The following is a 27,811-nucleotide window of genomic DNA, read 5'->3' as shown; positions in this document are numbered from 1 at the left end:
GCTGAACCAGAAAGGATACCCCTAGTGTCAGAGATAATGTAACTGTGAATAACAGTTGCTGGGGAACAAGAGTAAGTGAGTTCTGTTGTATTCATGTCTTGCTAGTGGGGTTTTCATATGCATCTGGCCTTGTCGCTGTGAGAGCAGGATGCTGATAGGCTTTTGGTCTCACCCAGCAGGGCTCTTCTGCTTCTGGTGTCCCATCACCTGCAATTATATATTATTCCATTGCTTGCTGTCATCTCCCAGCACCTATGGTAAGCCATAAATGACTTCTCCTGTATTCACAAATCTCATGCACCAAACCTCACTGTTACCAGCACCAGCTTCTGTCCATCTGTCCTGACGTTTAGCTTCCCATTGCTTTTTCCTCCTTAGTTGGGTTCTGGCTTTTTGTCCCCCAAGGCCATCTTGCAGCTGCATTTCCAGCGTCCACTGTGTGCTGAAATGGTAGCACCAATAGGCCTTGAATCTTAGCCTGGAAGTAGTGGGTGTTGCTTATGGGCTGCCACTTGAGACAGTAACGTCTTAGAAGGGTTTTCATTTGCTGGATGCTGATGGCTGGACTGAGTTACTCATGGAAAAAAATTCAATCAGATAGGGAACAATTGTGGGCTGAATGCATTTGTAATAATTTATTTTTCAAAAAGGGAATATAATGGCTTCTAATCATTGTGCACTGAATTCTTGTGAGTTTCCCTTGCTTAGGCAGCACAGAGGTTTCTCCTCCGCTGAGCTCCTGTTTGGTAAAGAAGAGAGAGACACTGGCGATCCTGTTCTGCATTTCTTTTCAGAGACTCCTCAAATAGCTGTGGTGCCATAAGTAATCATCTCAATGTATCTAATTCACAACAGAGTTTTTAAACAAATGTTATATAGAGAACAAATGGGAAAAGCAAGGGATGGGGTTTTTAAATATGGGGACCACTTGTGATTATTCAGTCATTCCATGTCTGTCCCTGATGAAATGGTGTCAACCTGGAGACTAATTAATAAAACAAATTATATCAAAGGTTGTGCTTTTGGTTTGGTTTTGTATTGTGATGGTGCATCACCACAAAAAAAATTAAAAATGTGTGCATTGTTGGAGAAGAATTCATCGGAAAGAAAATGTCAAGAGAAAAGAGGAGTCAGATGCAGAGATGGTGAAGAGGAATACAAAAATGTTCGAGAAGTTGATATGAGAGAGAGGGAGAAACTGCCAGATAGCTGTGACAGACAGGCAAGAAAGTGGGTGGATATAGATTCTTGCATGGGTTGCTAATTGGGTGAGTAGTCAGCAAGTGAATGGTTGCAGGGCTGGGGGAGGAGGTATTTTATAATGTGCAGTTGGAAAGCTGATAATGTGCAGTTTGAAAAATGGGGGAATTAGACACATTAGGTTTATGTGTTTTTTAAGCACTTAAAAATAGGCAACGTCAGGAACAGCATGTATACAAATTATATAAGGGTTGCATGCCCTCAGTATCCATTCTGGAAACAAAATACCCAGGCAATATTGAAACACCTTAATTTAGACCATCTTCATTTTCAAACAGGTAATCCTCTGCATCTTCATAAATACTTTTAAAATACTCCATGCCTTTTAGTTACTTAACTAACACAGTTTCATAAACTAATCATCACCGAGTATTAGATCAGTTCACAAGTTTATTGTTCTAGCCAAAGGCCATGACATACTTGTAGCAATAGTACCAATAAAAACAATACAGAACATATACCCATAACATAAGCCAACATCCATTATGTAAGAGAGTGAAGACACAGAGAAACCAATTTGCCAAAATCTAGCTTGATTTCAGATTAAACCTCCAAACCACTGCAACAATTTACAGTGATTTTGGCTAACTCCTTTTTCCTGAAGTTTTTTTTATTTGCGGTTTTCGCATAGAGTCATTGTGTGTTACAAAGCTATTATTGTCACTCAAAAAACCCTGAACCATTTCTGCCAAGGTGTACCTGCCTGCTTGTGTGAACAAAGGTTTCAGAAAGCGATCTTTGGGATCTCTATATAAGGGGCAGGTTAACAGATAATGATGTATTCCACCCAAGGTTAACCACAAATACAAAGTCTGCCTGCATACAGGACCTTGTTGTAGCAGCCATCCAAGACTGCAGTGGACATCACTTGGAAATGCAGCTCAATAAAGACAGTTCTTCAGGGAATGTAAGTTTGTTCAGATAACTAGCACTAAAATGCTCTGTTCTCAGTAGTGCTCTTTTTTTTTTAGAAAAAATGGTGCCGGAACTCGTCATGAACACCTCCCTCCTTCTCTTAGAATGGCAATGGCACCCATCAGAGGTGCCAAAACTCAACTGAGAGATGCTGGGACCGAGTTCTGCTGAGTTCCCCATGAAAAAAAGCTTGCCTTGATGTGCCTTGATGGAGGATGGATAAATTGTTGGCGCGTCTATGTGTTCAACCTGTAACTTGTGTGTGACTGAAATGTAGCCTATTGCCCAAGTGTAAGAGACATGTCTGCTGCTCTGTCCATTCTTTTTTCTTCTGGCTCAATGTTGGCACTGGGGCCCAAAGAAGCTTGGCTATTCAGGGAATGTGGCCCCTTGCAGAATTCCAAAGTCCATAGTAGCTCAGTACCTTTATTGGGCTAATTAAAATGTCACAAAATAGTGAACAAATGTCTGAGTTCTACAGAACTCATCATCAAAGCCTGGTGTTAAGCAAGGTGGTGAGGGCGGGGGGGGAGAGAGAGACTGGTTTGGTGTTAAAGCTATAAAGTCTGCATTGGTCTCAGTCTTAAGATGGATTGTGAGCAGGAACAGAATTAATAGGCATTTGGAGGGCTTATAGTAACTTATGACGTATGTACTGATGATTATTGGGACGCAGGTGGCGCTGTGGGTTAAAGCCTCAGCGCCTAGGGCTTGCCGATCGAAAGGTCGGCGGTTCGAATCCCTGCGGCGGGGTGCGCTCCCGCTGCTCGGTCCCAGCGCCTGCCAACCTAGCAGTTCGAAAGCACCTCCAGGTGCAAGTAGATAAATAGGGACCGCTTACCAGCGGGAAGGTAAACGGCGTTTCCGTGTGCGGCTCTGGCTCTGGCTCTGGCCAGAGCAGCGATGTCACGCTGGCCACGTGACCCGGAAGTGTCTCCGGACAGCGCTGGCCCCTGGCCTCTAGAGTGAGATGGGCGCACAACCCCAGAGTCTGTCAAGACTGGCCCCTATGGGCAGGGATACCTTTACCTTTACCTTTTTACTGATGATTATTGCATTCAGCTTGTGAACAGATGATTGCTATGTTTTTGTTATTATTAGCAGTTTTTAAATAGTATTTTTTATTTAATTTCTGTTTCTTTGTTAAATTTGCAAATTTGCGAGTAAAAAAATCAGTAACTAACTAAAAATAGTAGTGGGATTTCCTATGTCCTATGCAGGCTGCCCTTAGAGATGCTGGGATTAAGAGGTACAACACCTGGCTGAATTGTTTCTTTCCTTTTTTTAAAAAAAATCTCCTAAATCCTGGAATCATCCATTAAATGCCATGAGGACCTCCGGCTTCCTCTATCCTGGGGGAGGGGGGGGAATGGAGGAGTAAAAGTTGACGCTTGCGCGCCACTCTACTTTTAAGTCTGTGGTTACATTCGTTCTAGAAAGGAACCGGAAGTTGAGCCGCACAGTTCGTCAGTCTGACCTGTAAGTCTATGGAAGGAAGCGGAAGTGGTTTTCCGAGTACCGCTCAAATAAATGCGCCTGCAGCAGCCGTCTAGGAAGCGGAAGGTCCTTTCCCATTAGTGTCCGTGCTCCTGCGCCCCTCGCTGGAAGGTTCCGAGGACGGGTCGTTCCCTCAGGTGAGTTTGGGGAAAGGGAATGTCGAGAGTCGCTGCTTATTTATATGCTTTTTAATGCTAGTTGCATTTCCTCCAGGGGGCTGAGGGCATCGTACCCCGTTCTCTCCTCGCCACCCCCATCCCCCGTTTTAGGTTGCAGTCCTAGCAACGTCTCCTTGAATTCAGTGGGACTGACTCCCAGAGAAGCGCGGTTAGGATCGCAGCCTGGGTTTCACGAACAACAGCCCTGTGAGGTGGGCCAGAGTGAGAGAGGGAGGGATCGGGCCAAGATAATGGTTACCTGGGGATTTGATCCATCCTCGGATCAAACACGCCCTGACATGCATATATACACACACATGTATACCTCGCCGTGTGCACATGGCGTGGCTGCTGAAAGGCGTAATAACAATTTTATTTTAATAACAATTTTATTTATACACTGCCCATCTGGCTGGGTTTCTCCAGCCACCCTGGGTGGCTTAAAGGTAAAGGTAAAGGTACCCCTGCCCGTACGGGCCAGTCTTGACAGACTCTGGGGTTGTGCGCCCATCTCACTTAAGAGGCCAGGGGCCAGCGCTGTCCGGAGACACTTCCGGGTCACGTGGCCAGCGTGACATCGCTGCTCTGGCGAGCCAGAGCCGCACACGGAAACGCCGTTTACCTTCCCGCTGGTAAGCGGTCCCTATTTATCTACTTGCACCCGGAGGTGCTTTCGAACTGCTAGGTTGGCAGGCGCTGGGACCGAGCAGCGGGAGCGCACCCCGCCACAGGGATTCGAACCGCCGACCTTTCGATCGGCAAGCCCTAGGCGCTGAGGCTTTAACCCACAGCGCCACCTGCGTCCTGGGCGGCTTACAGCACATTAAAAAAATGGTAAACCATTAGACATAAAAAAATTCCCCATCCAGGGCTCCCTTCAGATGTCTTTTAAAAGTTAGATAGTTGATTATTTCCTTGATATCTGAAGGGAAGGCGTTGCACAGGGCAGGTGCCACTACCGAGAAGGCCCTCTGCCTGGTTCCTCTCTTCTGTAGGAGTGAAGAGGCTTTAAGGAGAGTGGCACTTTTGCCTGTAATCCTCACTCCGTCTTCCTAAGAGTAAGCCCCTCTGAATTGAGTGGGAATTACTTCTGAGTTGACATGGTTTGCACCCTTCGTTGGCTGATTTGCAAGGCAGTGTTCCCATGCTGAAAAGATAATTCAACCACAGTCAGTCTATCTTGCCCCCAAATGACAACTAGACATCCTTTTGGTGCCTAGCTTATATTTCTGAGTTTGTAACACTGCCACACATTCTAGAAAATATGGGGGTTAGAATTCCGTTTAGTTGCACAAATGTGGCATGTCAGCCACATTTCTGGAGTACCATGCTTCAATGTTCAAGCCTGATGTGTACATTCATCAGGTATGTATTTTCTCAAAGTTTGTATGTCTTTAATGAGCTGGATATTATCCTAGTTATTGGAATGGAATGGAAAGATTGAATGGAAAGATTTAAAAGAGAGCAGCCAAAAATTCCTCCATGTAGTTCAGCAGACTACATGGAGAGGTCCTGCAGTCCCATCACCCTCCTTCTCCTATACACATCTGCCATTTCAGAGATTGCTTAGCCTGTGTTTGGTCCTGAATTGGCATTTTCTGTAGTAAAGTAAACTAGTAAGTCATTGTGCATTGAATCCACTTTTGTCCCTGTGCTGGTAACCTGCAGGTTGTATTTCTGCAGTGTGCTGTATGTGGGGCTGCCTTTGAGGTTGGCCCAGAAGCTGTGGCTAGTGCAGAATGCAGTGCCTGAACTGCTCACTTGGGCTGACTGTCACCATTGTGCTATACTGCTGTTGAAAGAATTGCACTGGCTGCCCATTAGTTAGCAAGCGAAGTCTGAGCTTTTGGTTCTGGTATACAAAGCGGTATACAGCTTGGGACCAGGATACCTAAAAGATCAGCTCACCCCTTATATATCCAATAGATTACTATGCCCTACAGGATATAATCTCATCAGGAGGTCCATTCCATACAATATAGGAATTGGGCCTTTAGCGTGGTAGTATGTATCCTTTGGGACTCCCTCCAGACAGGCACTGTCTCTATTGTCTTTTCAAGTCCCTACTGAAGACCTTCCTTTTTCAACAGGTAAGTGGAAACCTTTATGCCACTGTGTTGGAACTTGTCCTTACATATGAAATTGCTTTTAGTTGTGTATATGGAGTTCTTTTTTCATATAGAATTGTTTTTGTTGAAGATGTTCTTACTGAAAGTAAAATATCCTTTCAAATATTTTATGCGAAGTGATTCATACACGGAATCAAGGAAATAAATAAACAAAATCTGGCCCTACACAGATTCCTGAAATGATGTTTGAAAGCAACAACAGTCCCATGTTTTCCTTGTTTGCATACAGAATGTGATGGTTCCCAAGATTGAAATGGAACCCATGCAGAAGAACACTCACATCCTTGTTGGTGTTACTGGAAGTGTTGCTGCTTTAAAATTGCCTATTATTGTATCAGAGCTTCTAAAGATATCTGGGGTGAGTCGTTGTTACCAAGGGTTGATGTGAGTAAATTGCTGGCTTTTGTATTTACAATGGGTCATTGCTTCTTTTTCTTTGTGTCCTTTTGCATTGGGCACAAACTGACTTACCGTATTTTTCGCACCATAGGACGCACCGGACAATAGGACGCACCTTGTTTTAGAGGGGGGAGAACAAAAAAAAAAAATTTCTCCCCCTCTCTGCCCGGCGCCCCTTCAGCGAAGCGGCAGGAGGCGCTGCGCAGAGAGGGGGAGAACTTTCCCGCTCTAAAACAAGGTGCCGTTTAAGGTGCGTTCAGGCGGCTACCTTGGAAGCCTGGAGAACGAGAGGGGTCGGTGTGCACTGACCCCTCTCGCTCTCCAGGCTTCAGGTTCCTTTCGACCTGCTCTTTGGGGATGGTGGGGGGAAGCCCACCACCAGCCCCAAAGAGCAGGTCTGGGAGCAGTGGAAAGGTGCAGCGGAGAGGCTCCTGCCATAGCCATGGGTCACCTCTCCAGCCAGGAGAGGGTCGCGGGGCTATGGCTTCTTTAGCCCCGCGCGCACTCTCCCAGCAGGGGAGGTGATGTGCGGCTATAGAGGCTCCTGCCATAGCCGCGCGTCACCTCTCCAGCCGGGAGAGGGTCGCGGGGCTATGGCTTCTTTAGCCCCGCGCGTGCTCTCCCGGCAGGAGAGGTGATGTGCGGCTATAGAGGCTCCTGCCATAGCCGCGCGTCACCTCTCCAGCCGGGAGAGGGTTGCGGGGTGCTTCTTTAGCCCCGCGCGCGCTCTCCCGGCTGGAGAGGTGATGCGCGGCTATAGAGGCTCCTGCCATAGCCGCACGTCACCTCTCCAGCCGGGAGAGGGTCGCGGGGCTATGGCGTCTTTGCTCCATAGGACCCACACACATTTCCCCTTCATTTTTGAAGGGGATAAAAGTGCGTCCTATAGAGCGAAAAATACGGTAATAATTAGGCAAAAAGTTTCTCAAAGCACTATGTAAAAGAACATAACAAGCCGCAGCAAAAATATATTTCCTATATCTCTAGGCTACCTTTATCCAATTCATCTACCTATTGTTCTTGATTAGTGCCTGTAACATGTCTAAAGTTGTTTGGAAGTGCTCTGTAGAGTTTAAAAGATAAAGATACTGTAGTCCCCTACCTGCAGACTCACTAACATGATACAAAATAAATTGTGAAGGAAGAGGAAAGCAAGCAAATTCAGCCACCAGTACCCTCAGCAGGATCCTCTGATCTGGATTGGTGACGTTCTTCCTTTTAAGTACACATGTAAAGCAGTCCTTAGACGACAGGCTCTTTTACCCTGACTTTTGAAACTTTAGGTGTATATTTTAGGACCCTTTTGATCTTTTGTGATTGTAAGTTGTTTTAAACTGTTTTTAATGTTGTGTTTTTGGGACGCGGGTGGCGCTGTGGATTAAACCGCAGAGCCTAGGACTTGCCGATCAGAAGGTTGGTGGTTTGAATCCCCGCAACGGGGTGAGCTCCCGGTGCTCGGTCCCTGCTCCTGCCAACCTAGCAGTTCGAAAGCACGTCAAAGTGCAAGTAGATAAATAGGTACTGCTCCAGCGGGTAAGTAAACGGCGTTTCCATGTGCTGCTCTGGTTCGCCAGAAGTGGCTCAGTCATGCTGGCCACATGACCCGGAAGCTGTAGATGAGTGCCACAACCCCAGAGTCGGTCACGACTGGACCTGATGATCAGGAGTCTCTTTACCTTTACTTTTTTAATGTTGTGTTTTAATTGTTGTAACCAGCCCTGGGACCTCAGGGTGAAGGGCAGGTAATTAATAATAATGGCAGAGGCCAGAGATCATATCCTAGTGACAGAACAGGGCCTCTGATGTTGATCAGAAGGCACAGGCTAAAGCAACCCTTAAGGCAGGGGTCAACAAACTTTCAGCAGGGGGCTGGTTCACTGTCCCTCAGACCTTGTGGGGGGCCGGACTATATTTTGAAAAAACAAATACCGTATTTTTCGCCCTATAGGACGCACTTTTTTCCCTCCAAAAATGAAGGGGAAATGTGGGTGCGTCCTATGGGGTGAATACAGGCTTTCGCTGAAGCCTGGAGAGCGAGAGGCTTTCGCTCTCCAGGCTTCAGGAAGCTCTGCCAACCCTTCGGAGCCCGGCACGAAGCCGCGCCGGGCTCCGGAGGGTTGCGCAGAGCTGCCTGCATTAGGAAGCCTCAGCGCGCCTGGGCTTCGCACAGCTGTCCGCAAGCCTGGGGAGACCGGCGTGGCTCCCTAGGCTTGCGGATAGCAGGCTGTTCTGGGGTTGGGGGAAGCTCGGGCTTCCCCCACGCCAGCCCCGTGCCTGGGGGGGAAATAATTTTTTTTCCTTTATTCCCCCCCCAAAAAAAAACCTAGGTGCGTCCTATAGGGCGGTGCGTTCTATGGGGCGAAAAATACGGTAAATGAACGAATTCCTATGCCCCACAAATAACCCAGAGATGCATTTTAAATAAAAGCAGACATTCTACTCATGTAAAAGCACCAGACAGGCCCCACAAATAACCCAGAGGTGTGTTTTAAGTGAAAGGACACATTCTACTCATGTAAAAACATGCTGATTCCCGGACCATCTGTGGGCCAGATTTAGAAGGCAATTGGGTCAGATCCGACCCCCAGGCCTTAGTTTGCCTACCCATGCCTTAAGGTATCCAGATCCCAGGATTTTCTGTCATGTTACATCTCATGCAGTTCAGGTTTAGGAAGGCTGCTCTGAATAGAGTTGGGAGGTTTCATGGGAACAGACATGCTTGCGGCTATATCATCCCTTGAGCTGTTGTATGTAGTAATGCCTCTGACCGGTAGATGTCACTGTTAGCCAAGGCTGAGTGGGTTTAATAAGTTGTGTTTCCCCCCCTCTTTAGGCTCAGGTTACAGCCCTGGCTTTTGCAGTAACCTGTGAACCTATTTATGCCCATCTAAGATGATTTGCGTTCCATTTGAATGGATGCTAGACTGCATCTTTTGGAAGAGGTGTACTGTGCTTCATCTGAGAAATTTCATTGCTCTCCTGGTGCCTTTCTTGTAATAGAACTTTCAAGAATCCTTTGCTAATTGCAGTTACTAGAGATGCCTGAATTCATGGCTGACAACTGTAGCTCATGAGAGGGACTTGGTTCATGAGTTACTACTCCAAATATTTGCTTGAAATACAACCCTCAACTAGCACGCACACAGAAGAGTCTAATGGCACCTTAAGCACTATAAAAAATGTATTGTTTGCATAGGAAGCTGGCTTACCCCAGGCCAAGCAATTTGTGTCCCTTGCGTCTCCAGGATCTCATGCAGAGAAAGTGTTTCCCATCATTTGCTAACTGATCCTTTCACCAGGCAATGTTGGGGAATGAACCTGAGACCTTCTTTATGTAAAACAAGCTATGGCCCTTCCACTGAGGTGTGACCTGTCTTTACTCCAGGGCCTTAAAAACATAAGATGACCCTGCTGGATCAGGCCAACCTAGTCCCCTATCCTGTTCTCACTGTCAGCATCCAGAGGCCTGTGGGAAGTCTGCAAGCTAGGCAAGAAAGCCATTGTTCCTAGTGACAGCTGGTAGCCTTGTTCTTTCCTTCATGCACGTGTCTTTTCTTTTAAAAGCCTTGTTTATTAAATGAACACAGGACACTTTGCATCCCACAGGAGAATTGTGCCGTTAAACCCAGAGGTGTGCAAGATTCCAGCTTGGTACTGATGTAAAAATTGGGGTTTGGCGTTTGCTGCCCAACTCCCCATGGGACTCGGAGTCCCCTAAGTCCATGATCGGTCAGAGAAAAATAAATGGAAGTAGGATCCAGTGGAAAGCAAGGCAGATATTTATTTTTCTGTTGCAACAGAGTTCCCTCTCCTCCTTCCAAGGACAAAACAAGACCCTGAACAAAAGTATGCAGGAACCTTTAAAGACTTTTGACTTTGCCCAACCCCCTTAGCCAAAGACGACCCTAAAATCATCATCATACATACATCATAGGAGGCATCTACAGCAGAAATAGCTGGGATAGCAGGCTTGTTGGTTTTTGAATGTCTGATGTAGATTTTTTCAATTTTGTTGTTCTGTATGAGACAATGGCAATAAAGATTATCGTATTTATAGTATTTAAATCCTGTCTGCCAGGATACTTGATAATGTTCGCTGGGCAGCCTGGCCATTCTTTTGTGATGGATACTTTAGCTCCTGAATCCAGGTCACAGGCTCACCCTATTCATACACAAATATGCCCTTAAGACAGGATTTGTAAGTGAAAAGACAATGGGAAGGCTGTCCCCATTTGCCTCCCTTACTGCAGAGGAATATTTGAGGTCATTGGGAGAGTCAAAATGGCTTCAGGATTGCTCTCCTGTACTGTTTCAGACACATTGTTTATATATTTAGATATGTGTGTATTTATGCGTATTTATGTTATTTTTGAGAACTTAGAATTCTTATAACAGTGCAAAAGACATACACTTAGAATCAAAGATTTCTGACGCTTAGAAACTGTGTCTAAGAGCCAGAATTGAATGGCACTCAGTGGTCTTCCACACAAAAACTTATTTGTGGTTGCCCCTTGTAGCAGACCCACCACTTAATACCACCAATTAATAATGCAGCGGATCTGCTCCCGCTAACTTCCCCCAATTAAATATAGTGCACCCACCTCATAGTACGCCAATTGCACAAATTTATGCAATTTACCACAGATTATCTAGTGGGGACTTGTGTGAGGGAAAACTTAATTTTAAAAAGTAATGAAAGCTCAGAGTCTGGAACATCTGCCCAGGGACACCAGTGAAATCCTTTGTGGCATTGTGAACCCCTGCTCTTAAAAATACTTTCACAGTCCGAAGAAGGTATAATAGTTAGCTTGTTAGTTAATACATGGAAACCATGTTTCACTAAAAGCTCCCATCCCCCCATTTAATATGGCAACAAAATTTCATTTTTAAAAGTTATTTTAAAGACAAGTACAGTACTTATTCCATTCTAAAGGAAATCAGCCCTGAGTGCTCACTGGAAGGACAGATCGTGAAGCTGAGGCTCCAATACTTTGGCCACCTCATGAGAAGAGAAGACTCCCTGGAAAAGACCCTGATGTTGGGAAAGATGGAGGGCACAAGGAGAAGGGGACGACAGAGGATGAGATGGTTGGACAGTGTTCTCGAAGCTACCAGCATGAGTTTGACCAAACTGCGGGAGGCAGTGGAAGACAGGAGTGCCTGGGGAGCTCTGGTCCATGGGTTCACGAAGAGTCCGACACGACTAAACGACTAAACAACAACAACAGTACTTATAAAACAGCAGGTGGCAAGCATGATCTTAGAAGAGGCATTCATTCCTGTAAGAGTGAGAATGGGGAATAGCTATTCTGAGATGGTACCTCCTAATACACCTGTGTGCATCATCTCAAACTCCCTCTTTCCCTCACCTCCCAGATAATACATCAGAAGACACATAAAGGTCACTTTCTAGATAAATAAGAAGGGTTTTTTTGTTTGAGAAGGAAGCAGGAGAGAGATCTTTCTAAATGAAGCCCTTTTTCTGCTTATGCTAGCATAAAACATCCTTAGCCAACTTGGTGCCCTCCAAACATTTTGGACCACAATTCCCATCAGCCCCAGTCACCGTGTGCTGGTTGGAACTGATGGGAGTTGTACAGTGGTACCTCAGGTTACAGACGCTTCAGGTTACAGACTCTGCTAACCCAGAAATAGTACCTCAGGTTAAGAACTTTGCTTCAGGGTGAGAACAGAAACCGTGCAGCGGTGGCAGGACCCTCACTGATCCACACTGAACTTGTGGGGGCAAAAGTACCACCATTGCTCTATCACCCCACCCAGCTACTCTTGGAAGAGCTGCTGCTTTGCCTTAACTAGGAGAGGACAAAAGATGCCCTGGTATACAGTGGTACCTCAGGTTACAGATGCTTTAGGTTACAGATGCTTCAGGTTACAGACTCTGCTAACCCAGAAAAAGTACCTCGGGTTAAGAACTTTGCTTCAGAATGAGAACAGAAACCGTGCAGCGGTGGCAGGAGGCCCCATTGGCTAAAGTGGTACCTCAGGTTAAGAACAGTTTCAGGTTAAGAACGGACCTCCGGAAAGAATTAAGTTCTTAACCCGAGGTACCACTGTAGTCTGAAATAATCTGGACAGTGTCGGGTTGGCGAAGACTAGCATAAACTTTTGCAGTTAAAGACTGATGGGGAAACCAAATACAGTGTCAGTTGATTCAAGATGGCTCCTGTTGAGTTATGATTCCAGTGGCTGCTTCATTTGTTACCTGCTAGGAAGCGTTCCTGTGCAGAACTGCCTGCAGAGACTCGGGATAAATTTTCATGCATACAAAATACACCTCAAGAAATGCCTTAATCCAGGGATTAGAACCTGCAACCCTTCTGAAGTTGTTGAATTCCAACTGTTGTCAGCTCCAGCCTGCCTGACCAATGGCCTGGGATGATGGGAGTTGTAGTCCACTTATACCTGGAGTGCCACAGTTTTTTCATCCCTGCCTTAATGTGCCATCAGACTCCTTGATTTGCAATCCGGGGGTGCCCCCCCCCCCCCACAATATAAAGACTATTTGTATATAGGATTGCGGTCTAAGAAAGTCCATCTGGTTCTTTCGATTCTGGCGTACTGGGAAGAAAAAAGGCTTCCTTCATCCAGAGTTTATTCTGAACCAGAATGTTGCTCATCAACAGTCATGATTACATTCCAGCTTGGATAGCAGAACTGAGCCTCCCTCGACCTTGATGCTGGAATGCAAGGGAGGCTGATTAATGGCTTTAATTAGCCCTGTTCCGCCATTAAATAATGGACTAGGATGAACAACAACAGCAATGTTGTACATTCTCTTTGGTCAGCAGCAGCTGGGAAATCTTCATGGCTTTGGCCTGGAATGTTTCCCTGATAAGACACCTATAATGTGCTGGTCTCCCTGCTTTAAGCAAACAAAGGGAAACTTGTCCAATTCAGTTTTTACCCCAGTCCTGTGGTCTCCAGATATTGTTGAGTAACAACTCCTATCATTCCCGGCCATTGATCTTGCTGTCTGGGGTTGGTGGGGGTTCTAGTCCAGCAGCGCCCGAAGGGCCGGAGGGTGGAGAAGGCTGGTCTAAATGATGTTGCAAAATTGTCATAGCCTGGCAATTGAGCTGTATGTAGATTTTGGACTACAACTCTCATCATCCCTGATCGTTGGCTGTGCTAGCTGGGGCTGATGGGAGTTGGAGTCCAGCCACAGCTTCCCCAACTCTGATCTATACAGAAATGAATTTAATTGGGAAAGTGACTTATGGGAGGGTTGAGAAAGATAGACAAAGGGAAGCATAGAAAAGGAGAAGTCATTTATTCACCAGATCTCACTTTGTTTTTAAGGCAGTTGTGGGGAGGGTCTTTTCTGGACTCCAGTTTTTTGCCATTTCTCTTACAGAGGAGAAAGGGGCTTCATGTTTTGATTTCCCCTCTTGCTTATTATACATGCCCCGGGGTAATGTTTACACTGGAGGGACGCAGGTGGCGCTGTGGGTTAAAGTCTCAGCGCCTAGGACTTGCCGATCGAAAGGTCGGCGGTTCGAATCCCTGCGGCGGGGTGCGCTCCCGCTGCTCGGTCCCAGCGCCTGCCAACCTAGCAGTTCGAAAGCACCTCCGGGTGCAAGTAGATAAATAGGGACCGCTTACCAGCGGGAAGGTAAACGGCGTTTCCGTGTGCGGCTCTGGCTCGCCAGAGCAGCGATGTCACACTGGCCACGTGACCCGGAAGTGTCTCCGGACAGCGCTGGCCCCTGGCCTCTTAAGTGAGATGGGCGCACAACCCCAGAGTCTGTCAAGACTGGCCCGTACGGGCAGGGGTACCTTTACCTTTTTAGTTCTTCGAAAGCTTCTGTTTTCTAGGACTGGATGTTTTGTTTCTTTTTTCTCTCCAGTCCTTATTGCTTCCTTTTTGGCATTCCATTTCCTTCTGATTCTTTGGAATGAGACCTGTTTTCAGATTTTTACTAGTTTTCACCAGAGGACAACACTTCTATGTTTCACTACTTCTTACCTGAGACCCACATGAATCTTTCTCCTTCTTTTTTAGGTCTTGATTGGTAGCTATACATTTCTCTTGATATTTATGTTAAAATGGCGGGCTGTTAGAACAACTAGGAATTTATAGTGTGATGCTTTACATGCATACTCAGAGAAATAAGTCTCATTCAGCTTATTGGGACTTACTCCCAGGTAACCGTGGGAGCCTTAGAAAGATTCTGTACCAGTATAGGAGGTGGCAATGAAGGATGGCAGTATTCAACTTGTTGCTGTTTTTGGAAAGTATACTGTGCCTTCCTGTCCCTCAATTCCCTGTTCTTTCTGCATTATGCAATCCTATGCATTAATAATTGTATATATTAGTCATATTCACCTTATGCTTTAGTACAGTGTAGTCTTTCTTATGCTTCTCTTTCATCTTTCATGGACATATTACTCTTTTGTGCTACGTTTCTATTATGGTCACAAGCTTGTACGTATTTGCCATTTGTCTACAGGGGGAACTTCAGCCCAGGGGCCAAATCCTGTCCTCCAGACATCTCTGTTTGGCTTCTAGGACTCTCCCTACCAAACACTTTCCTCAGCCACCTTCCTTTCTGGCCTTGCTTTTTACCCTCCTTGAGTCCTCGAACTCTGTTCACGCTTCTTACTTGTCTGGGTGTTAGATGGAATATGTTGAGACTAGCCTACCGTACAAAGATAAAGCCAATCTGTTGCACAAAGGTAACACTCACACTTGTCTCTGTGCCTATTTTCACCTCTGGCCTTCCTCGCTCCTGGCACGTGGCCCCCAGAAGGTATGAAAATGGTTCTCTAAACCTGGCCCGCTGTGATTTCCATCCGCCTTGGAACCAAGTCCACAGAAGCGATTTAACCTGCAGAGAAATGTTCTCGTCTGCTGGGGACTGTCTGAAGAGGCATGGAGAATGCCATCCCTTCGTCAGTAGCCCTTTGCAGTGCTGCTCCATCGCTCCTCCTTCAGCCTGCTCCCTCACCTGAATGCCAGTTCCTTTTCACCTACCTAGTCACCTGTCAGGTGAGTGCTTAATTGCAAGGCTGATGGGAATTAACTTTTCAGGTGTGTTTTGCTTGGAATCTGGTTCTGTGGCCCTACCTGACTGTACCTCCACTAGCTCGTTGTTGTTGTTGTTTAGTCGTGTCCGACTCTTCGTGACCCCATGGACCAGAGCATGCCAGGCACTCCTGTCTTCCACTGCCTCCCGCAGTTTGGTCAAACTCATGCTGGTAGCTTTGAGAAGACTATCCAACCATCTTGTCCTCTGTCGTCCCCTTCTGCTTGTGCCCTCCATCTTTCCCAACATCAGAATCTTTTCCAGGGAGTCTTCTCTTCCCATGAGGTGGCCAAAGTACTGGAGCCTCAGCTTCAGGATCTGTCCTTCCAGTGATCACTCAGGGCTGATTTCCTTCAGAATGGATAGGTTTGATCTTCTTGCAGTCCATGGGACTCTCAAGAGTCTTCTCCAGCACCGTAATTCAAAAGTATCAATTCTTCCACTAGCTCCGTGGAGTACAAATAAAAGTTAAGCTTCAAAAGATTTAAACTCTTTATCTCAAATGGCTTATTTTCTTTCCTCCTCCTCTGTGCTCCCCCCCCCCTTTTTTCTTTCCAGGTGGAAGTGCGGGTGGTGACTACTGAGAACGCAAAGCACTTCTATAACCCCCAGGAGGTCCCTGTGACCCTCTACAGCGATTCTGATGAATGGCAGGTTGGTGTTCAATGCCACTTAACTTTTCAGTTAGGAACATAGAAAGCTGTCCTATACTGAGTCACACCACTGGTCTCCATTTAACTTATCATTGCCTACTCTGACTGGCAGCAGCTCTGCAAGATTTCAAGCAGGGTTCTCTCCCAGTCTTACCTGGAGATGTCAGCATGTGTAGGGCAAAGCACATGCTCTACAGCACGTCTCCAAAATCAGCATCCTTTTTAAAAAATGAAGCATACTGGTTTTTTTAAGTGTGAAGTAGAGAAAATGAGACTGTCAATTCATTCCTGCCCACCCCCAAAAGTCTGCTCAGAAGCTCCTTGCCACACTTCATGCCAGCCTTTGCAAGGCTGTGAGTGTCCTGCTTGCACACCTTTGCTCTTGTAAGGTGTTCAAGCCTCGCATGATGAGGGAGAGAGAGGAGAGGAGCCCATTGCCTCTACGCTCTGGATTGCATCCCTTTCTCAGGTTTAAGCACCTTCCCATATTGAAAGGGCATCCCTTTGCAGCCGCAACCCTTTCAGTGTGTGGAGATTCCCTGCATGATTGAGGACCCTGGAAGTTCAGAGTTGCAAATCACCTGAGAATCCTCTACCTTGCGTTGCAAAGAAACTAAATGTAGGGCAGTCTCCCTACATTTAGCCCTCCAACTCTTGGAGGGCAACAGGGTCAGCGACGGAAGGGTTGGAGCTAGCGTGCTGCCTCCCTCATGCGATTCTGTGCATGCAGCAGATCCGAACTCCCAGATAGAGCTTTGGCTGAAAGGGGATCTGGTTTGCACCCCAATTCCCATTCATGTAGACAGTGTTCTGCAAAAGGATAATAACTTTCTCAGGTTGCAGAATTCACCTTTGGAATTTGCTTTCCTTCGGGGCAGGTGGCAGAGTGTCCTGCATTGCACGTCTGGTATTATATGAATTGCAAGTATGGTCTAATTGTACCATGTCAACTTTACAGAGCACAGGATGTTCTACGTGATGGAGGTGTCTCCCCCCCCCCCCATGGAATCTCTCTCTCTCTCTCTCTCTGTGTGTGTGTGTGTGTGTGTGTGAGAGAGAGAGAGAGAGAGAGAGAGAGAAGGGGTGTCTTGTCTCTGTTCTGCATTTTTCTTTTTTCTTTTTCTTTTTAAAATTTCATCTTGATTGAAAGTTAAAAAGTACCTAATTATATGTGCACTAAACATGGTGGGACGTAAATAAAAGAGAGAAAAAGAGAAACAGCACTCATGTAGAAGGGAAAGTAAAGTAGGGGGGGGACGGGGAAAACCCCCAAAACTGTATACTTTACAAAGTTGTTATTGTACTTCACCAGATCTTAACCTATTACTGTATTTGTAAGAATGGATTCCAAATATCATTGAATTTGTCCATGGCAAGTCTGCATTTATATGCAAGTTGTTGCGAGTTTGTATAAGTCTTCAATCATACTGTAGAAGAGAGCTGCATTTTTATTTTTCCAATTCATCAGTATCAGTCTTTTTGTTGTGATAAGGGCACGGAGAGTCCACTCGTATTGTCCTTTTGTCTCTGTTCTGCATTTTTCTAAGGTGAGAACTTTCCTTGCCCCTAAACATTCCACATAACCTTCAGATATCTTGCAAGATGCAGTGGGGCTTAGTGTCTGTTAGTGTGTTGTGCATATAATGTACTTAAACATACCAGGTGATTTCACTGATTTGAGGGTATTTTCTGCAGCTGTGGAAAAAGCGTGAGGATCCTGTGCTGCATATTGACCTGAGGCGCTGGGCTGACCTTTTGCTGGTGGCTCCTCTGGATGCAAACACCCTGGCCAAAATGGCCAATGGCCTCTGTGACAACTTACTGGTGAGTTTCTGCAAGCTTCGTCTCATGCTTCATGCAGATGTCCCCATCACTGATGCCTGCCTGTATCTGCCAAGCTTCTGTTTCTTTCAATTTGCTTGAGGCTCAGGTTTACACTTTCTTGTATTGAACTGGAAATCCTAGAATGTGTTGCAAAGAAACTAAAGAATTTGCTTCAGATTCATACCTCCATGCCCTTGTTCTTTGCCTGTGTGCCCATTTCATCATTTTTGGGTGGAATAGAGCTACTTAATTTCCTTTAATGCAATTAATATTTTATTAAATTTATATTCTGCCCTTCCCAGAGGTGCTCAAGATGGTAAACAACAAGAGATAAAACAGCAAAAACATATTGAAAAACATTTCTGATACAGGTGCAGACTGGGAAAGATCTCTACTTAAAAGGCTTGTTAAAAGAGAAAGTATTCTGTAGGCACTGGAGAGGCAATAGAGATGGTGCCTTTTTAAGGGGGGGGGGATTCCAAAAGGAAGGGGCCACCACTGTACAGGCCCAGTTCCTACATTGTGTGGAAAGCACTTCCTGATTGGATGGAATCTGCAGGAGACCCTAGGCTACAGAGAACAGCGATCAATTGGGTATATATGGGGTGATACGATTCCTACTGTGGAGGGGCGAGGAAGGTATGGCGTTGGGGGCAGATGTCATAGGCGAAGGGGATCGAGATACGGATATGCTCGTACCCCTTCCAATCTACGCCCCATCCCGAGAGACGAGGGTAAGGTGAGCAAGGATTACTCACCTCCGTCACTGGTGTTGTGCAATGCCAGGTCTATAGGCAACAAAACCGCCACCCTGCGAGATTTCTTCATCTCGCAGGGGGTTGACCTGGCTTGTGTGACGGAGACCTGGGTGCGCGAAGGGGATACTGTTACCTTACGAGAGATGGCGCCCCCGGGTTTCTCCGTCCTCCACCAGTCGCGGACTGTGGGCCGGGGGGGAGGGGTGGCATTATTAATCCGGGAAGATTGTTCTTTCAGGGCTCTACCATCGCCATCGATCCCCGGCATTGAATGTGTTGGCCTAGTGTGGGGCTCCGAGGTGAGCTTGGCTGTCTGGCTGGTGTACCGGCCACCTAGCGCACCAGCTGCCACCCTGTCAGGCTTGCTGGAGGCGGTGGCCAGCTGGGCCTTGGAGTTCCCTAACCTATTGGTATTGGGGGAATTCAACATCCATGCTGATGCCACTCCCTCCTCACAGGCTCTGGACCTGGTGTCTTCCATGGCGACACTAGGGCTCTCCCAGTTTGTTTCGGGCCCCACACATCAAGCAGGCCACACGCTGGATTTGATCTTTAGCGTCGGTATAGATGTGATCATGTTTCCTTCGATGAAGGTGCCATGGTCTGATCACTATGCTCTGAAAGCCAGGATTGACGTTCCACCCCCACCCTGCTTAGGTGGCGAGCCGATTTGGGCTCGCCCGCAGAGGCTGATGGACCCTGATAGATTCCGTCAAGCCTTGTGGGACCTTTCTCCCCCTGGCGACTCATTGACTGAGCTTGTTGAGGGCTGGAATACCCAGCTCCCGGCAGCCATCAATGAGATCGCACCTAAGCTCCCTCTGCGACCCCGCAGAAACCAGGCTACCTGGTTTACCGAGGAGCTCCGGAAAATGAAGCGGGACCTCAGACGGCTAGAGCGAGTATGGCGGGGTGCCCGTGACGGAGCTCCAAGAACATCTTATAGGGTTTTTATGAAAACCTACGAGATGGCAGTGAAGGCCGCTAAGAAGTCCTACTTCTTGGCCTCCATTGCATCCGCTAGCTCTCGCCCGGCGCAATTATTTAGTATAATTCGGTCTTTAACGTCCCTCGAAGGACAGCCAAATTTAAATAATTTGACACACAGCTGTGAGGCATTTGCGAGCTTTTTTGCGGAGAAGGTCCTGTTGCTCCGCCATGATCTCCCTGCCAATTTGGATACAATAAAGGAACTGGAGGCCCCTCGACTGTCCTCGGGTCCAGTATTGGATCACTTTGACCGGATATCCCCAGCCGATGTGGACAGACTCCTCCGAGCTGGAAATCCCACCACTTGTCCTCTCGACCCGTGCCTGTCCTGGCTGATTAGAGCGTGTGCAGATGAGGTGCGGCCCCCCCTGGGGGATATCATCAATTTGTCCTTTGGCACCGGGACATTCCCAGGGGAACTGAAGGAGGCAGTGGTGCGCCCGCTTTTAAAGAAATCATTAGATCCCTTAGATCTATCCAATTAGCGCCCGGTTTCGAATCTTCCATTCCTGGGTAAGGTGATTGAGAGAGCGGTTGCTGAACAGCTTGGTAGGTTTCTGGATGAAACATTGGCTCTGGATCCATTCCAGTCCGGCTTCCGCGCTGGTCATGGGACCGAGACAGCTCTGGTCGCCCTAACAGATGATCTCCGCAGGCAGCTGGATCGAGGCGGGTCGGGGCTGTTGATTCTTCTAGACCTGTCAGCAGCCTTCGACATGGTCGATCACGAACTCCTGGACCACCGCCTTGCCGACGTGGGGATCCAGGGCACAGTCCTTCAATGGCTGCGCTCGTTTCTCTCTGGTCGGGGACAGAGGGTAGCGCTTGGGGGCAAATTGTCATCCCGCCACTCCTTGGTGTGTGGAGTGCCCCAGGGTGCGATACTCTCCCCGATGCTTTTTAACATCTTTATGCGCCCCCTCGCCCAGCTTGTCCGGAGTTTTGGGCTGGGCTGCCATCAGTGTGCTGATGACACCCAACTCTATCTGTTGATGGATGGCCATCCTGACTCGGCCCCAGACACACTGATCAGATGCTTGGAAGCTGTGGCTGGATGGTTACGTGGGAGCCGGTTGAAGTTAAATCCTTTGAAGACAGAGGTCCTCTGGCTGGGACGGGATGATATGGGATTGAGGGGGCAACTCCCATCTCTTGCGGGGGTGCAATTAGTGCCAGAACCGTCCGTTAAGAGTTTGGGTGTAATCTTTGATACCTCCCTCTCCATGGAGGCGCAGATTGCAGCTATAACAAAGGCGGCATTTTTTCACCTCCACCAAGCTAAGCAGTTGGCTCCTTACCTCTCTTGCCCTGACCTAGCCACTGTGATCCACGCGACGGTCAGCTCCAGACTGGATTATTGTAACTCGCTCTACGTGGGGCTGCCCTTGAGACTGACCCAGAAACTCCAGCGGGTGCAGAATGCCGCAGTGAGACTCCTTACGGGGTCTTCGCTGTGAGATCACATTCATCCGGTGCTATACCAGCTGCACTGGCTCCCGGTGGAGTACAGGATCAGGTTTAAGGTGCTGGTTTTAACCTTCAAAGCCCTATACGGCCTAGGACCCTCGTACCTACGGGACCGCCTCTCCTGGTATGCCCCACAGAGGAACTTACGGTCTTCAAATAAAAACATTTTGAAGGTCCCAGGCCACAGAGAGGTTAGGCTGGCCTCAACGAGAGCCAGGGCTTTTTCGGCTGCGGCTCCAACCTGGTGGAACGCTCTGTCACAAGAGACAAGGGCCCTGCAGGACTTGACATCTTTCCGCAGGGCCTGCAAGACAGAGCTGTTCCACCAGGCCTTTGGTCAGGGCGCAGCCTGACTCCCTCCTTTGGCAATCTTTACAAAACTTTAGCCTAATGGTTTATGGTTGCCATCAATTTTGATTTTAATTAATATTTATAATGTTTTTATAATGTTGCACTGTTTTAGTGTTGTTAGCCGCCCTAAGCCCGGCTTCGGCTGGGGAGGGCGGGATATAAATAAAATTTTTTATTATTATTATTATTATTATTATTATTATTATTATTATTTCGGGTACTTATGATTACATGATGATTATGAGTAGTGTTCAGCTAAGTTTGACTCCAAGTAGATCCACTGAAATGAATGAACGTTGCTAAGTTAGAGCCATTAATTTCAGTAGGTCTAGTGTAGTTGAATTCCATCCTGTGAGTTTAATACCATGTTTCTAGGCAATACTTCCAAGTTCTTGTTTTGACACTTAAAAGCCCCAAGCCTGCCTTCCCCAACCAGGTGCTCTCCAGATGTTTTGGTCTTCAACTCCCATCAGTACCAGCCAGCACAGTACCTGCATCAGTACCTGCCTGCACTTTGGTTGTATCCAGCGTTCGTCATCCTCAGGGTAGACACGTTGAAATTAATGGGCATGTGTTGGGTTGAAATAAACGTCAGACGAATGACAAGTGTCATATGGGAGGCATCTCTCGAGCATGTCTCGGGGAGTCCCTTTTATTGAATATTAAAGCATTGCCACATATGTGCTTGTTGCTGATTGGTTAACAGAAATACAATGCGAGGGTTGCATATAGGCATTAATCATCAAGATTAAAGGTTGGGAAAGGGAACACAGAATTGGACAGGTATATGAAAACCTCCTTATTAAACTATTACTAATGATTGATGTAGCAAGAATTAAAAGAACATAACTATCACATTCCGTAGATGTGGTTAACCATGCATTGAGAACAGGTCAGGGTACGATGTTTCATGAACTCAATGTGAACTAAACATTCTAGGGTGGGTGAGGAAGGAACGCTTCAGCTTAGAGCAGTTTGCCAGAGTCATGTGCAAAAGCAAAACTTCCCATAAGGCATGGCTAACGTAGCACCATTATTTTCAGTGGATCTACTCTGACTCACACTAAGATGAAGATGACTCTGGGGTGGGGGCTATTCCGGACAGGGCCTTTTCTGTGGTGACACCCAAGCTCTGGGACTGCCATGTCCCAGGTGCCTACATTTGTTGGCTTTTAGATGCCAGTTGAAAACTTTGTTTTAATTTCTCAAGCTTTTCAGTGAGATATGTCCCAACTAAGCTCTGTTACTTCCATCTTGGCTGCATTCGATACTCAATTCACCTTTCATATTTCATTCTTGTTTTGCTGTTTCTCTCTCCCTCCCCCCCCCCCATTATGAATTGTTTTAAGCTATTGTCGTGAGCCAATTTATTAATATGGTGTTCATCGCTTTGGGGGTCTTTGGGCCCCGAAGCCCCAGCGAACAGTAGCATGACTCATCTGTGGTCGTTTCTAGTTTGTCAGCCAAGGAATGGGATGGGCCATTCCTTTCCTTGCTTGCATTTGTGCAGATGCACTACCCATGTGGCAAGAGAGGCTGTCCAATGCTTTGCCTGCCTTTGCAGACATGCGTCATCCGCGCCTGGGATCTGAGCAAGCCGCTGCTCTTCTGCCCCGCCATGAACACCGCCATGTGGGAGCACCCCATCACTGCTCAGCAGGTGGATCGGCTCAAGAGCTTTGGCTATGTGGAAATTCCTTGCATTGTGAAGAAACTCATCTGTGGAGATGAAGGTTGGTAGATAGCCAGCACACTTTCCCTTCATCCTTCCTTCCCTTTAAATGAAATTACGGGCATGGCAGGAGGTACGCAACCCTGCCTCTGTGGGCTGGTTCCCATGCTGCTTTTCAAAGATGCTGCTGGGTTCCTTTGAGTCACTCCAGGAACATCCAGAAATTGCTACACATTCTTTTGAAGAAAGCTTCCAATATTTACAGTGCAATCTTATATGCATATACCTCTGAGTAATTCCCCTTGAAGAAGATATGTCTAAAATTGCACTGTCAGTCACTGGAGCAAGATGGTTGGAGCATATTAAACCTATCCTGGTCCGACTGCATTGGCTACCAATTAAGCTTCCGGGTCCAATTCAAAGTGCTGGTTTTGCCCTATAAAGCCTTAAACGGCTCAGGACCGCAATTTCTCAAGGACTGCCTTTTTCCATATGAACTGGCACAGACCCTGAGATCTTCTGAGGCCCTTTTTCATGTGCCGCTTCGAGTGGTCCATAGGATGGCAACATGAGAACGGGGTCTTCTCTGCAGTGGCTCCCCATCTGTGGAATGCTCTGCCCAAGGAAGTTTGCCTGGCGCCTTTATTATACACCTTTAGGTGCCAGGCAAATACGTTCCTTTTTAACCAGGCCTTTGGTTGATTTGATCCTATGTCCTTTTAAAACGTGGGGTTTTTTTTTGGTGGGGGTGTGTTATTGGGTTGTTGTTTTTATTCTAATTGTATATGTTGCGATCTTTTCTGTGAACTGCCCTGAGACCTCCAGGTATAGGGCGGTATATAAGCTCATTTAATCATCACCATCATCACCACCATCAGTTTGATTATCTGATTAATAATTTCCAAGGTGGTCCTTCAGTTGTTGTTGGGACACCCCCCCCCCGCGGCTCCCATCATCCTTGATGATTAGCCATGCTGCCTGGGGTTGATGGGAGTTGGAGTTCAGCAACATCTCGAGGGCTATGGTTGCCCAGCCCTGGTCAAAAGGAAGGTGTATTCAGCCTTGGAGATCAGAGCTGGAGAAGAGAACCATCTCTCCCTGTGAAGGAGCTTGGCCTCACCCTGCTTCTGTCCTCGCTTTACAGGTCGTGGCGCCATGGCAGAAGTGCCAACCATTGTGGCGAAAGTAAAGGCGATCCTGTTGGAGCGGGGCCTGTCAGCACACAGCTGATCCCCAGGAACGGACAGCATTTCTTTCTCCTTCTGGGACTGTGAAGGTAGAAAGAGCAGGGAGGGAAAGTGAAGACCACAAAAACTGGATCCAGTCCTTACTGGCAGCTCTGTCTCTGCATGGTTTGAGACCTCCTGCACTTGAACTTGAGAGTTTTGATTGGGTGGGGGGAATCCTCTGTAATTCCTTTTATGCAACCCCAATGCTTGTTCCAGCTTGAAGAGGGAGTTGTAAACTCACAATATGCTGGGCAGTTTTAATGATGTGGCATTTACCTTGTGGACAAGAGAGGGTGTTCATAAAAAGCCAGGAGAGCAGCTGTAGTTGAGGTTCATAACGGTTTCTTAGGTGTAGCCTTTGCACCAGGGATTTCACAGGATTAGAATGGGAGCTGTTTCACAACTTTCCTGGGGCTTGGCTTCCGTCAGTAAGTCTGCTTAGGGGCCCTATGACTTTAGCTTTTGCTGCTCCCCATGTCCGCTGACGCTCAGGAATGCTGACATCAAAGACACAAGGAAACAGACCCTCTGCAGGAGAGGTCTTGTCAGGCTTCGCTACTGCTGTGTAGTGTTTTCGGCACCTTGATTCGGGGCTGGGGTGGGCGATGGCCTAGGAATTTCTTTGCTGAGAAACGGGCTAAACAAACACTCACAATTGATTAACAGCTTTGTTACACAAGAGTTGGAGTGGTGCAGTCCGGGATTGGATGGTGGGAGGAGATCCATTCCAGGCCCGTCTCTATCCCTTTGATCCCTGCCGGTGGGCCAATGTCAGGTGGGGTTGGTGGACTGGCCTGCCTGGTCAGTGGCCTGTCACATAAACACAGTTTGCTCTCGTGTCCTTAGAGTGCATTTAAAACCAAAGCAGGTTCTGCACAAACAGGAGCGCCTGGTACAAAACGTACATGGCGCATGAAGGGCAAACTTTGAACTGCTACGCACAAGAGAAACATTGGGTCCTTGTCAGTTTCCTACAGATAAAAAGCTCTTTGTAGTTTTCCCACCTTGCCTTCCAGCTTGTCGCAGGGACACTACTTCCTGCGTGGGGATAGAGGACTAGGGTTAAGGGCATGAGATTCACCATAGGTCATCATCTCTCAGAGACGGAGCACAAACTTTCGCCCAGAAAGAGCCTCTGGTTTCTCAAGTCGGCAGCTTGGCAGGGGTGGCCTTGAGAGAGCCATGACCAGTTGGAGTTAGATGGAACAATGGAGGGTGATTTCTTGCCCTCAATCTTTGGTTCTCGGACTGCAGGGATGGCATAGCTGAAGTTGGCAGGGAATTCCAGGGAGAATGGGTTATTTACCCTGAAGCATACAGTGCCTTTTCCCCTCCACCAGCCGAAACCTGGGTGGCTTGAACCCCTGACTGAGGACCCTCACTGATCCACATTGAACTTGTGGGGGCAAAAGTATCATCATTGCCCTATCACCCCACCCAGCTGCTCTTGGAAGAGCTGCTGTTTTGCCTTAACTACGAGAGGACAAAAAATGCCCTGGTAGACAGTGGTACCTTGGGTTACAGATGCTTCAGGTTACAGACTCCTAACCCAGAAATAGTACCTCGGATCAAGAACTTTGCTTCAGGATGAGAACAGAAATCGTGTGGCGGCAGCGGGAGGCTCCATTAGCTAAAGTGGTACCTCAGGTTAAGGACAGTTTCAGGTTAAGAATGGACCCTTAGAACGAATTAAGTTCTTAACCTGTATTCTAAATTTGCTGCTGGATTAATTCCCCAATTCACTGCAGCAATTGGGAAGCTGACCCGTAGACACAACTTTCTTTGCCTATACAGGCCATATATTTCTTTGTGCTTTTGGCGACAAAACGGTTGGATGGAGTCTCCCCCTGGAAGACAACCTCTGATTTTGACTGGAGCAATGGCATGGCAAGGGGTGTCAACCAGTTTTCTCTTCATGATCACCTCCCTATCTCTGCTATCAGCTCCATTGAGCCAACCCAGTGCCTGCATTGTGTCCGTGTTCTCCCCCAACCACCAAAGTGGTGCTAGTAGCTTGGGGAGTAAGACAGTTTTGATCAGGAAATGGGAGAAAAGACCAGACACATTTTCCTATTATTTCAGTAGGTAGAGTAAGTATTTTGCATACAAAGAGTCCCTGTTTCTAATTCCTGGCACTTTCAATGAAAGGGATCTTGGACAAAAAGGGTGATGGGAAAGTCCTGTCTCCTGGGGAGAATCTGCCTGTCAAGGTAGATGGACGAATAGTCTCACCTGGTATAAAACAGTTCCTCTCTCCCTATGTACATGCGTGTTTTGCTTTTCAGCCAAACCAACCATGGACTCTCTGTGCCAGAATTGGCTGGACCAACAGTGTTTCCAGCAGTGCTACTGCCGTCAGTTTATCTAACATGAGCCGCCGAAGAGGGTTTTTATAGGCATTCTGCAATGGTTGCCGTCCAAAGCTCAGGGCCAGGGGAAGGCGGTGCTTTCTGACAATTTGGATGCGCAACATCGATGTTTGCAAACTGGCCTTGCAGATTGGCGACCAGCTGCATTTATAAATATTGACAGAAGCTTGCTTGCCTCACTATGCCCAGCGAGGCCAAGCAGATAAAAGTCCTGGGAGACTCCTCTGCTTTGCATGTTGCATGGCGGTGCAGACACAGCATGCAGCTGTGCACTTTTACTCGGGCTTCGTCACTGAGGGATTCTATGCCCCGTGGTGTCTGCCCTCCCGCCACCGACGATGGAGGCCTGGCAACCCCCAAAAATAAATTTTGCCCAATGCACACAAAAATTTGCCATGTCTGCAAAACTCCCAAGTTAACCTCTGAGATTGATCTTCAATGTGATTGCTCTTGTAAGTTTTCCATGGAAGTGTCTGTTACTCGTATCCGTTGTATGAGTTGAATCGTTCAAAAGTGCAACCCTCTGCATGTTTGCTCAGAAATAAGCCCCTCTGGGCATCATTGGGGCTTACTCTCATGTAAGTGTGCATTGGGCTGCAATTTCTAGTTCAGGCATAGGCAAACTTGGCCCTCCAGATGTTTTGGGGCTACAACTCCCATCATCCCTAGCTAACAGGACCAGTGGTCAGGGATGATGGGAGTTGTAGTCCCAAAACATCTGGAGGGCTGAGTTTGCCTATTCCTGCTCTAGTTGCTCTTCTCTGCCTTTTCCAAGAGAGGCTCTGGTACAGGTTCACATGATGTGGGTTGACCACTTGTGCTCCATCATGTGACTTGAAGACCCATTTAGATGAAGTGTTTCGGTCTCGATAAACCGGTTCCAGACTAACCCCACTAAGCTGGTGGGTGTGACTCCAGGTACATTCTGTTTGGCTGACAACCCAGCAACTCAGAGACAAAAATGTTGCGAGATATTGCTGCAGAACAGACAGAACAGGTAGTTTAGTGTTCCTTAATTGAATTGCTTCTTAGCAAAGGATGGGATAGAAATACTCCCCTATTGTACTTTTCACCATCATAAACAAAAGGGGCA

General features: G+C 47.2%; 1 protein-coding gene across 4 annotated transcripts; it reads left to right on the top strand.

The window, feature by feature from the left end:
- The first annotated feature begins 3,697 nt into the window (after positions 1-3,697).
- PPCDC (phosphopantothenoylcysteine decarboxylase) lies at positions 3,698-24,594 on the top strand. 4 transcript variants are annotated; one of them, XM_079953498.1, is made up of 6 exons: positions 3,698-3,809; positions 6,189-6,317; positions 15,964-16,059; positions 17,754-17,882; positions 23,013-23,181; positions 24,265-24,594. In XM_079953498.1, the coding sequence occupies exons 2-6, from the start codon at positions 6,195-6,197 to the stop codon at positions 24,348-24,350; spliced, it is 603 nt and encodes a 200-aa protein (XP_079809624.1). In that variant the 5' UTR covers positions 3,698-3,809; positions 6,189-6,194; the 3' UTR covers positions 24,351-24,594. The 4 variants fall into 4 exon arrangements, with proteins under 4 accessions (XP_079809624.1, XP_079809625.1, XP_079809623.1 ...); XM_079953499.1 differs by lacking the exon at positions 3,698-3,809 and adding an exon at positions 3,986-4,042; XM_079953497.1 differs by lacking the exon at positions 3,698-3,809 and adding an exon at positions 5,118-5,195.
- Positions 24,595-27,811: the final 3,217 nt, after the last annotated feature.

This window comes from Podarcis cretensis (genome assembly GCF_951804945.1).
Source record: "Podarcis cretensis genome assembly, chromosome: 14".
Taxonomy (NCBI): Eukaryota; Metazoa; Chordata; class Lepidosauria; order Squamata; family Lacertidae; genus Podarcis; species Podarcis cretensis.
Note: the sequence above shows the minus strand (reverse complement) of the source record. Positions and strands in the feature narration are given on the sequence as shown.